This window comes from Musca vetustissima, unplaced genomic scaffold (genome assembly GCF_032173495.1).
Source record: "Musca vetustissima isolate MV318-11 ecotype Yass unplaced genomic scaffold, APGP_CSIRO_Mvet_v1 utg17252, whole genome shotgun sequence".
Lineage (NCBI taxonomy): Eukaryota > Metazoa > Arthropoda > Insecta > Diptera > Muscidae > Musca > Musca vetustissima.
In genome coordinates this window covers 1-13,424 of record NW_026876597.1, presented here as the reverse complement: position 1 = coordinate 13,424, position 13,424 = coordinate 1, and the positions used below count along the sequence as shown (strand labels likewise).

Sequence of the window (13,424 nt, the reverse complement as noted above, 5' to 3'; positions counted from 1 at the left end):
CTCTATGTCCTTTTTTAATTTTTCTGTTTATGTTTTTTCTTGTAACTGTAATTAAATATATATAAACTTTATATATATAATAACCTTAACATAATTATTTTCATTTTTTTATGTATTAGTAACAGTAAAAACAAAAACCAATACGACAAAACAACAAATCAAAAACAACAAAGAAAACAAAAAGAATAATTTGTAATGTAAATTTAACTTTTTTTAGTTAAGTTAAATTTGTACCTCTTTTTAGCGTATTATTATAATAATACTATACAATATTTTTTAAAACAAAAATAAGAAAACACAAAAATCGTAAAAAATCAAATAAAAAAAGAAACAAAAAAATATTTCTTTATTATTTACATTTTATTTTTTCATTTGGTAATGTATTTCAATATTATTTTCATTTGATTTTGTTTATTTCTATAGCCTGTAAATATTATTTAATATTTGAATTTTAATTTCGAAAATACACTGAGCATGTTTTATAGAAAAAACAACAAAAATATCACAAAGGTAGTAAATTTTGATTTTACTTTTTGTTTGTTATTGTCACTCTTTTTAAATATTTTATAATTTTTTCTTGGACCTATGTAAAATATAACTGAGTTGAAACGATAACACTTTTTGCAAATATATAATTTAAAAAAAAAGTATTCTTTAACAAGTGAAAAAAGCGTTATGTTCGGCCGGGCTAGGTCTAAATGTGGACTATAATTCAACGTTCTCCATATCCTCCGAATATAACTGAGTTGAAACGATAACACTTTTTGCAAATATATAATTTTTTTGAAAAAAATATTCTTTAACAAGTGAAAAAAGCATAATGTTCGGCCGGGCTAGGTCTAAATGTGGACTATAGTTCAAAGTTCTCGAAATCCTCTGCAGGTGAAATAATTACAACAGAATCTTAGAACCAAACCCAAAACGCGGAACAAATCAGATAACTTTTTTAATATAAACCAGTAAGGACAGTTCAAAAGTCGGACGGGGCCGACTATATTATACCCTTCACCACTTTGGGTACATACAAGAGATGCTCATATGTACAATATTCATTAGATAGAATAGACATATCATCTTTGGAGGACCATTGAAATTGAATCTAACGAAATTAACTGCGCGAAGTTGTAGATATTTGAACTAAATTTTATACAACCAATACAGATACAATCTGAAATCTCTGAAAAATTTAATGTCAATCATCGAGCAAAATATGTATAAGATCTATATATAAATGGATGTCTTTGAGCAACCGTGACATCCGCCATTAGGTATGCTGCAACACTATGCGTTATCCAAAATTTATCTCGACACAAAATCCAATACACATTATTCTAGGTTCGTTGTGCACTAATTCGTCTTAAGCGGACAAACTTTAGTTATTTGGTACATCATTTTGATGAAATCGGATGAAAATATATATGGAAGCTTTATTTAAATCAATCCAATGCGCTATGCAATATTTCATGTAAAGCGAACAGACATAGGCTCCTCCATTTGCACCAATTACCTAAAATCGGACGAAACTGTATATAGGAGCTATATCTAAATCTGAACCGATTTCAATCAAACTTGGCATACATCAATCTGGACCTAATTCAGTACTCTGTGCAAAATTTTGTCTCAATCGGACCAATATTGGGAGTTTGGTGCACCATTTACCTAAAATCGGACGAAACTATTTATGGGAGCTATATCTAAATCTGAACCGATTTCAACTAAACTTGGCATACATTAATCTAGTCCTAATTCAATACTCTGTGCAAAATGTTATCTCAATTGGACCAATATTGGGGTGTAGTACGCCATTTGGCTAAAATCGGGCGAAAATATATATGGGAGCTCTATGTAAATTTGAACCGATTTCAACTAAACTTGACATACATTAATCTAGACCTAATTCAATACTTTGTGCAAAATTTTATCTCAATTGGACCAATAAGTGATATGTACCAAATATCACTCAAATCGGATCATAAATGCGACCTGTACTTTGATCACAAAAATACATGGACGGACGGACAGACATACATGCATTTATAATTTTTAGTGGAGACATTTGGTACCCAACAAGAAACAAATTTACCAAATTTCAGCGAATTCGGTTGAAAATCGCACTCAAGAACCTCAAAAAACCAAATTAGGGGGGGTTGTGGTGTTACCCTTATATGGGAGCTACCAGAAAAAATCGACTTATATTTATAATTTTTTGTGGAGATATTTGGTACCCAATAAGAACCCAATTTACAAAATTTCAGCGAATTCGACCGCCCAAGAACCCAAAAGTTACAAACGGAAAAACAAAATTAATATACCCTACATTCTATGGTGAAGGGTATATAATCCACGATTTAAAATGCCTTGAAAAAATATTTTTTAAAAAATCCACGCCTTAAAAGGACTTGAAAAAATATTCTTTAGAAAATCCACGGTTTAAAAGGCCTTGAAAAAAATATTATATAAAAAATCCACGCCTTAAAAGGCCTTGAAAAAATAATCTTTAAAAAATCCTCGCCTTAAAAGGCCTTGAAAAAATGTTCTTTAAAAAACCTCGCCTTGAAAAATATTTTTTAAAAATTCATGTCTTGAAAAATATGTTTTATTATAATTAACATGACTTACAAAAAAATCAAATTTCCCCCAAAATGTTTCCTATTGAATCCCCTAACTAAGAACACTAACAATAAAATGTTTCAAACCCCTCGCATTTAAATAATACATTTGTTTTTTTCATTTCTTTTTGCAGGACAATTTACTGAAGATGGTTCATTTATTGGACAATATGTACCGGGTAAACTACAACCACCTGTAAGTCCACAACCGGCTAATAATACAGCAGCTGCCCATACACCAACAGCGCCCAATGCGGCCGCAGCAGCAACAACGGCTGCTGGTGGTACAGGAACTGCTGCCAATGCAACAGCTGCTGCGGGTACAAATACGGGTGCTGTGGCAACTTATGTTTAAGAAGAAAAGCGAAAGAAAAATTTACGTGGAATTATGAAAAAAATAATAATTGTGAAATTATAAAAGTCCATACAAAGAAATAGATTCCTAAATCTAAAAAACAACAATTTATAATTACATAAAACATCTGGAAAGAGAAATGAAATGAAGCGCAATTGAAGAATGAAAAAAGAAAGAAAAACACAACAGAACTAATTTAAAAGTTTGCTTATTTTTTCAAAAACAAAACAAAAAATATATAAAATGCTTAAACGATATTTTATTTTAAAAAAGAAAAAACAAAATTATATTTAATGTGTATATTATTTTGCTTCTTTTTTCTATATTAAGTATAACGAAAATAAAATAAAACACACACCCACACAAAAAACATATTCTAAAATTATAAAAAATATAGAATTTTTCTAAGACAATTTTCAAAAAACAAAATAATTATACACTTGAGCCTTTACCAAAACAAAAAAAAAAACAAACAAATGATAAAAAATAATTGTAATAATTGTATGTACTATATATAAAAAATAATAATTTAAATATTATAAAAATAATAATTAATATAATTTATTGATTATCTTTTGTCATAATGAAAAATAAAACAAAATATTTTAAATTACTTTAAGTTTATTTCCCAAATTTGTAAGAGAATATTCCCCTCAATGACTCCAGTAACTTTACTGCCACTTTCTAGTATTCAATACAAATCAAAAATATTCCCATCTGAAGGGACCACTATGTATGTATAGTAAAAAAGTTTGAAAAAATAATCGGAGACGTTGGAAATTCCTCGTTTTTTAACAATCGATTTCTTTTTTAAAAATATTTTTAATGATTGCTTTTTTTTCAAGAGCCACTATAGCGTTTGTTTGTATTAATATTTTTTAAGAATTATAAAAAAATGTTCAATACCCTTAACTTACTTACTTAGCTGGCTTGTGACAGAACTTTCGTTCCATAAGCCGAGCTTAGAAAAGATTTCCAGGCGCGTCGGTCTTTTACGTTTTTTTTCCAATTGGAAAAACCATTTTCGGCAATGATGTCTTCGACTTGATCTTTTCATCGTATTCGTGGCCTCCTACGCCACCCATACACGCCTTAATAGGTCTTGAAAAAATCTTCCTTAAAAATCCATGCCTTAATAGGTCCTGAAAAAATATTCTTTAAAAAATCCACGCCCTAAAAGGCCGTGAAAAAATATTCTTTATAAAATCTAAATCTAAAAAAATATTTTCTAAATATATGGTTCTTGAAAAAAATATTAAAAAAAAAAAAATGACCTTAGTTGGATCTTCAAAAAATATGTGTCCTTTGCATGTAGATATTTCCCTGCAGAAAATTGACTTTTGAAGTTTGTTTTTTTTTAACGATTTTTGGCGTGGGAATTTTTTGATTTGTTTTGAAAACAGACTTTTGATATGTTTTTTTGAATTGCCAATAATTAATAGCATTTTCCTGGTCTATATGTGTATAGATGAATATAACAAAAATACATAAAAAAATCCCTATATAAAAAAAATTCTTAAACAAAAATAATTTCGAAACAAATGGATGTTTTTTTAACATATGTATAAAATACATAATAAGTTCGAATAATTTATATAAAAAAAAATTATATATAAATGTAATTTTGTAACAAAAAGAAATAAAACAGAATAAATAAAAGTCACAGAAATTCCAATTTTATTTAAAAAAATAACTAAATAACAAAGTGTTATTATGAGTCGTCATGATTTAGAATTAAATTATTATAGTTATACAAATAATTTATTTTAATATAATTCCAAAATCACTCACGACCTATAATACCTTTGAACTTTGTTTTAAATACTAATTAAAAAAAAAAACAAAACTAAATGTTGTGTTCATTAATAGAAAAAAATTAAACAATTTTAAATTTTATATTACGGCAAAGTATATTTTTCCATGCCAATGGTGAATCTTTTTTTAATATTTTTTTACGAAAATAAAACAATTTTTTTTTTTTAATTAAGGGAAATAAAACAACACATTTTTAAAAAATTGCTTTAAAATATACAATTTTCATTCAATTATAAAATATAAAAACAACCAAATAATACAAAAAGAAAAGAAAAAATAAATATTTAATAATTAATTTAAATATTGTTTGCTTAATTGACATTTATATATAATTTTTTTTATATAAATTATTCATAGTATGTATTTTATACATATGTTAAAAAAAACATCCATTTGTTTCGAAATTATTTTTGTTTAAGAATTTTTTTTATATTTTTTTTATGTATTTTTGTTATATTCATCTTATACACATATAGACCAGGAAAATGCTATTAATTATTGGCAATTCAAAAAAACATATCAAAAGTCTGTTTTCAAAACAAATCAAAAAATTCCCACGCCAAAAATCGTTAAAAAAAAACAAACTTCAAAAGTCAATTTTCTGCAGGGAAATATCTACATGCAAAGGACACATATTTTTTGAAGATCCAACTAAGGTCATTTTTTTTTTTTTTAATATTTTTTTCTTATTTAGAAAATATTTTTTTAGATTTAGTTTTATAAAGAATATTTTTTCACGGCCTTTTTAATTTTTTAAAGAATATTTTTTCAGGACCTATTAAGGCATGGATTTTTAAGGAAGATTTTTTTCAAGACCTATTAAGGCGTGTACGTAGACCACGAAACGATAATCAATAAATTATATTAATTATTATTTTTTTATAATATTTAAAAAATTATTATTTTTTATATATAGTACATACAATTATTACAATTATTTTTTATCATTTGTTTGTTTTTTTTTTTTGTTTTGGCAGTAAAGGTTGGAAGTGTATAATTATTTTTGTTTTATTTCATTATGAAAAAGATAATCTAGAATACAATTATTACAATTATTCTTTATCATTTGTTTTTTTTTTAATTTTAGAATATGTTTTTTTTGTGTGGGTGTGTGTTTTATTTTATTTTGGTTATACTTAATATAGTAAAAAGAAGCAAAATAATATACACATTAAATATAATTTTGTTTTTTCTTTTTTAAATAATAAAATATCGTTTAAGCATTTTATATATTTTTTGTTTTGTTTTTGAAAAAAGAAGCAAACTTTTAAATTAGTTCTGTTGTGTTTTTCTTTCTTTTTTCATTCTTCAATTGCGCTTCATTTCATTTCTCTTTCCAGATGTTTTATGTAATTATAAATTGTTGTTTTAGATTTAGGAATCTATTTCTTTGTATGGACTTTTATAATTTCACAATTATTATTTTTTCATAAATAAATTTTTCTTTCGCTTTTCTTCTTAAACATAAATTTAGCACCCGTATTTGTACCCGCAGCAGCTGTTGCATTGGCAGCAGTTCCTGTACGACCAGCAGCCGTTGTTGCTGCTGCGGCCGCATTGGGCGCTGTTGGGCAGCTGCTGTATTATTAGCCGGTTGTGGACTTACAGGTGGTTGTAGTTTACCCGGTACATATTGTCCAATAAATGAACCATCTTCAGTAATTTTGCAAAAGAAATGAAAAAACAAATGTATTATTTAAATGCGAGGGGTTTGAAACATTTTATTGTTAGTGTTCTTAGTTAGGGGATTCAATAGGAAACATTTTGGGGGAAATTTGATTTTTTTGTAGTATGTTAATTATAATAAAACATATTTTTCAAGACATGAATTTTTAAAAAATATTTTTCTAGGAGAGTTTTTTTAAAGAACATTTTTTCAAGGCCTTTTAAGGCGAGGATTTTTTAGATTTATTCTTTTCAAGGCCTTTTAGGCGTGGATTTTTATATAATATTTTCAAGGCCTTTTAAACCGTGGATTTTCTAAAGAATATTTTTTCAAGGCCTTTACAAAGGCGTGGATTTTTTAAAAAATATTTTTTCAAGGCATTTTAAATCGTGGATTATATACCCTTCACCATAGAATGTAGGGTATATTAATTTTGTTTTTCCGTTTGTAACTTTTGGGTTCTTGGGCGGTTGAATTCGCTCAAATTTTGTAAATTGGGTTTCTTGTTGGGTACCAAATATCTCCACAAAAAATTATAAATATAAGTCGATTTTTCTGGTAGCTCCCATATAAGGGTAACACCACAACCCCCTAATTTGGTTTTTTGAGGTTCTTGAGTGCGATTTTCAACCGAATTCGCTGAAATTTGGTAAATTTGTTTCTTGTTGGGTACCAAAATGTCTCCACTAAAAATTATAAATGCATGTATGTCTGTCCGTCCGTCCATGTATTTTTGTGATCAAAGTAGGTCGCATTTATGATCCGATTTGAGTGATATTTGGTACATATCACTTATTGGTCCAATTGAGATAAAATTTTGCACAGAGTATTGATGTATGTCAAGTTTTGTTGAAATCGGTTCAGATTTAGATATAGCTCCCATATATAGTTTCGTTCGATTTTAGGTAAATGGTGCACCAAACTCCCAATATTGGTCCGATTGAGACAAAATTTTGCACAGAGTACTGAATTAGGTCCAGATTGATGTCAGCGAAGTTTTGTTGGAATCGGTTCTGATTTTGATATAGCTCCTATATACAGTTTCGTCCGATTTTAGGTAATTGGTGCAAATGGAGGAGCCTATGTCTGTTCGCTTTACATGAAATATTGCATAGCGCATTGGATTGATTTAAATAAAGCTTCCATATATATTTTCATCCGATTTCATCAAAATGATGTACCAAATAACTAAAGTTTGTCCGCTTAAGACGAATTAGTGCACAACGAACCTAGAATAATGTGTATTGGATTTTGTGTCGAGATAAATTTTGGATAACGCATAGTGTTGCAGCATACCTAATGGCGGATGTCACGGTTGCTCAAAGACATCCATTTATATATAGATCTTATACATATTTTGCTCGATGATTGACATTAAATTTTTCAGAGATTTCAGATTGTATCTGTATTGGTTGTATAAAATTTAGTTCAAATATCTACAACTTCGCGCAGTTAATTTCGTTAGATTCAATTTCAATGGTCCTCCAAAGATGATATGTCTATTCTATCTAATGAATATTGTACATATGAGCATCTCTTGTATGTACCCAAAGTGGTGAAGGGTATAATATAGTCGGCCCCGTCCGACTTTTGAACTGTCCTTACTGGTTTATATTAAAAAAGTTATCTGATTTGTTCCGCGTTTTGGGTTTGGTTCTAAGATTCTGTTGTAATTATTTCACCTGCAGAGGATTTCGAGAACTTTGAACTATAGTCCACATTTAGACCTAGCCCGGCCGAACATTATGCTTTTTTCACTTGTTAAAGAATATTTTTTTCAAAAAAATTATATATTTGCAAAAAGTGTTATCGTTTCAACTCAGTTATATTCGGAGGATATGGAGAACGTTGAATTATAGTCCACATTTAGACCTAGCCCGGCCGAACATAACGCTTTTTTCACTTGTTAAAGAATACTTTTTTTTTAAATTATATATTTGCAAAAAGTGTTATCGTTTCAACTCAGTTATATTTTACATAGGTCCAAGAAAAAATTATAAAATATTTAAAAAGAGTGACAATAACAAACAAAAAGTAAAATCAAAATTTACTACCTTTGTGATATTTTTGTTGTTTTTTCTATAAAACATGCTCAGTGTATTTTCGAAATTAAAATTCAAATATTAAATAATATTTACAGGCTATAGAAATAAACAAAATCAAATGAAAATAATATTGAAATACATTACCAAATGAAAAAATAAAATGTAAATAATAAAGAAATATTTTTTTGTTTCTTTTTTTATTTGATTTTTTACGATTTTTGTGTTTTCTTATTTTTGTTTTAAAAAATATTGTATAGTATTATTATAATAATAAGCTAAAAAGAGGTAAAAATATAACTTAACAAAAAAAAGATAAATTTACATTACAAATTATTCTTTTTGTTTTCTTTGTTGTTTTTGATTTGTTGTTTTGTCGTATTGGTTTTTGTTTTTACTGTTACTAATACATAAAAAAATGAAAATAATTATGTTAAGGTTATTATATATATAAAGTTTATATATATTTAATTACAGTTACAAGAAAAAACATAAACAGAAAAATTAAAAAAGGACATAGAGAGCATGGAGACTTATTACACATATACATATATAAAAACATAAAAAAAATATTAAAATAAAATAAAAAAAATACATAGATTTATTGTTGTTATGGTAACAGGGATGGATGCGCTTTGTAGGTAGATGGTATTACAAAAAATACACTTAGTTTTTATTTATATACTTTTTTTTACTTTAAGCAATAATAAACATTTTTTCTTTAAATTATTATTAAAAAAAAAACAAAGATTCATACATATATATAGAAAAAAGGAAAAAGACAAATTAAAAATACAAAATAAATTTCTCTTGAACAAAAAAAATAAAAATTTCAGAAATTTTATTTACTCTTATTTTCCTTTACTACACAATATTAATAGCGAGAGATTGCCAATAAAGATTTGTCGTTTTACAAAATATTCGAGATTGCCTTATAGTTTTTTTTTTTGAAAATAAAATATAAAAGAAATTATAAAAAATATTTAGCTGCTGGCAGTAGAGTCAGGGTTTCCTTCATTTTCTTTTACATACAAATATGTTTATAGTATAACTTCCATTGCAGGATGGGGTAGCTCTAAGTAGTGATGATATATTTTGGAATATTAACAAAAATTGTATTGGTTTTGCCAATATTTGGGATTTGGGTTTGATATATAAAAAAATTGGTGGACAATTCTGTTGCTTAGTTTAATTTTTTTTATATATAAAGTTTTTTTATATTAAACTATAATTAAATTTTACGTCCATATTGACCTATAAAAGAACCATCTTCATTCAAACCTAGAGAAGATTTTTTTATAATAAAATAATTATAGAAATAAATTATAATTATAATAAAACACAAGCACAAACACAAAAAGGCAGTAAATAATTAAAAAAAATAAATTTTTCATAATAATAAAAAACCCAAAAAGGAAATATGATTTAATTTACAATAAATTTTACAAATATTTAAAAAAAATATTCAAAATAAAAATAACACAAGTTTTTACAAATATCGATGGTGGTGATGACAAAAAGGCAATAATTAAATAATTTCCATGATAATAAAAATCCCAAAAAGCAAATACAATTTGATTTTCAAAACATTTAAAAATTGTTTCAAAATAAAAATAACACAAGTTTTTACAAATATCGATGGTGGTGTACGTTGGATGATGTCATAGGTGGGAGGTGTAGTTGTTGTTGTCAACACAGGTGATGGTGGTTGTTGTTGTTTTTGGGGTGTCACACACATTTTTTTTGGAATATTTCAAGTTGATGTTGGTTTTTTTACACACACATAATTCAGGGTGATGATATCAGTGGATGTAGAGTAGAATAAAAACAAACAATAAAAAATGAAGAGAAGGGGAAAAAGAAGAAGAAACAAAATAAATTAATAAATAATAAAAATTAAAAAACTATATAGGTTTGTATTAAAAATTATATAACATAAAAAATTAACACTTTTTTTGCATAAACGGGCATTAATTTAAAACAAATTGTAATTGTAATTAAAATTAAAAATTAACGAAAATATATTTTTATTAAAAAGTATATAACATAAAAAATAAACAGGTATTAATTAAAAGAAAAAAAATGTAATTTTTTTATAATAATTGGCTGTGTTGTTTTTTGCATGTTGATGAAAATGAGCTGAGTTGTATTTTTTTTTAATTAATTTGCAATGTTGTTTGTTTTTTTTTTTGCTGTAGATGATTTTTTTGTTTATGAAAATAATCATGAATGATTGATTTGATTTATTTTTTTAATAGCAGTGTCGAATTATAAAAAAAAACACGAGTGTAACTGTGATGAGTAGAAATTGTAAATGTAAAACAGACCAGTCAGCATGAAAATATAATGCCAATTGTGGTTTTGCCAAATTTCAATCAAATTAGAAACCATATATAGTTTAGTCCGATTTTATGTGAATGGTACCAGCCAAAGTCCCTATACCTTTCGATTTGCGCGAAATTCACATAAGCATATTGAATTGAGTGGTGACTGCCAAATTTAGTGAAAATCGGTCCATTTAGATATAGCTCCCAGCCGTATACATACTATATTTCTCCCGATTTTACATAAGTAGTGCACCAATCTCCTAATGTTTAGCTTCCATATGTATTTCGAACGAGTGTCTGATTAAAATTAAATTGTTAATACCGTATAGGGTGTATCAATGTTGCTATAAATCGTTTTCCATAAATTTATACCATGGTCTAAATCTGCCCTAATGAAATTAAATTTATCATAGGTAGCAGAAAGACATCAGTATGTTTCTTGGAGGGAACATTGTCATGCAGTTGTAAGGATACATATGTAGAATGTATCCAAAGTGGTGAAGGGTATAGTTGAGCCCATCCGACTTTACTTACTGGTTAATAATATTTTTTGGTCTATTAACATAATTTTTGATTAAAATTTGTTAAGTTATAGCAGGGCAAAAAGCGTAAATTTTAAATGAATTTTCTGCCACCTTCCCACGCCTTATTTTTCCCCATCGAAGTGACATAATTTCTTGACATTACGAAGTGGCTGTAATTTGGCTTTCAGGCATATTGATGAACGACTTCTTCAGCAAAAACCTTTTCAACATGATGACATAACTTTCTACATAGCCCTCTCCAATTTTCCGAATTTGCCGATTTTCCAATTTAAATGTTGACATTTTCTAATATATTTTTTAATTTTGAAATATTTTTGGCGGACTTTTCAGGAGCTATTAAGCGCGAAGGGTGATTAGTGTGCTGAATTATTATGTAGGTGGCGCAAATAGCCAAATTTTAATTTAATCATGCTTTATATAAACTTTTACAATTTCAGAGGCTTGCGACAACTTCAAAGTCAAATTAAGTACTGGCTAAAAAATTTCCCTAGATTTGGTGAAACTTAGATTTGATGGAATTGTAATTTTTTGTTTTACTTTATTAGTTTTTTTAAGGTAGATTTTCTTGAGCGGATTTTTCAAATTTGCATTTTCAAAAATTATATCGAAAAAAGTGTTGCTTAAAACTTTCAAACTTAGGCAGTTTTTTTATTTGGCTTATTTTAAATGGCAAAGGTGAAAAAAGGCAGCAAAAACTGAACTTAAACATTTTCAAATCAAACAATTTGAAATAACGATTTTTAACAACATGCATTCAACTTGTGGTTTACCTTTGAAAATCAAATTTCTCTATATTTTATTCTTTGGTAAAGTTTGAATTTCTAACGAAATTAATTTTTACTTTCCCAAAAATTCTATTTTTGATGCCAACAAATCAATACAGGAGGATGGTGTTGTAAAGGGAACGGCAGAAGACAGTTTTCTCAGCCTTCCGACACGGTGGGCAATGATTGTTGTGTAGTTTACGTGGCCCACGGCTGACTCATTTTCAACACGTAAAATAATGAAAAATAAAATAAAATAAAAATTAAATTAAAAAATATGGAATTAAAAAAATAAATAAATAAAATTACATGTTTATAAATTTTTATAGAAGTTAATTAAAAAAAATACATATTCATTTTTTTAACAAATAAAAATATAAATTTTAAAAAATATTAAAAAAAAAAAATAATTTAAAATTTATTAAATAATATACTTATACATTTTTTATAATAAAATAAGTAATTATTTTTTATATAATAAATTAAAAAAAATTATATATAAATATAATATTTTTAAGCATCCAACTAAGGTTATAAACCATTTCGATTTTTAGTTTTGGAAACCTACCTGTGTATCACCATCTCCATATTCGGCAATTAAAATCGGTATCACTTTCTAGGCCTGGTTTTGCTGAACTAACAAGACTGGCGACCCACGCTCTTGTTGTCCAATCTGAAATTAAAAAATATATACATTTTAATATAATTCCCATATGCTTATGTGTTTTCACTTAAATTTCCCAAAAACTTACGGTATGAGTGTTCGTCGAAACCACCTTCATCGGGATGGTCACTGCCGATTTGCCCAATTCACTATTTACATCATTATTTCCGCCACGATTACGGCGTTATAATACAAATAATAATGAACAAGATAATGATAATGGCCAGGGCCAACGTCAGTGCGATAAACCAGCCGGCATTTGCTAGATTTTCATTGGGCACCTTACAATGGGGCCCTCAACAGCACCAATGTCGATTTCTTGAGTTTCAGCTTTCGGTCATGAAATGACCGTCGACGGCGACCACACGTGCATTGGTACAGATTCAGGATCCCAAACCGGCAACCTCTTGGTAGTCGCAATTCTTTTCCTCGGGAGTTTGGACTCCATTGGGTCTCACCCTTGAGATCCTGAGAAGAAAAATCCAACAATTAAAATATATTCCTTACAAAGGTTTTGAATACAGTCATCGCCCTTACCTGTAACTTGGTAAAGAAGTCCATTCGCAGTGGCCTGGCTTATTGGGTTTTCCAGTTGATGGGAACTTGGCCAAACCAATTTGTGCAAAGATTGTCATAA

The 13,424-nt window shown here is 27.5% G+C and overlaps 1 protein-coding gene and 1 pseudogene across 1 annotated transcript in view; one reads left to right on the top strand and one right to left on the bottom strand.

Moving 5' to 3' along the window:
* Nucleotides 1-2,964, top strand: part of LOC133321141 (neuroglian-like) — a 90,353-nt gene extending 87,389 nt beyond the window's left edge. The window contains exon 8 of the mRNA XM_061530233.1: nucleotides 2,744-2,964. Coding sequence (XP_061386217.1) covers nucleotides 2,744-2,964 — 221 coding nt within the window. The remainder of the gene's footprint in view (nucleotides 1-2,743) is intronic.
* Nucleotides 2,965-6,206: 3,242 nt separating this feature from the next.
* LOC133321139 (neuroglian-like) lies at nucleotides 6,207-13,167 on the bottom strand (annotated as a pseudogene).
* Between the last annotated feature and the right edge of the window lie 257 nt (nucleotides 13,168-13,424).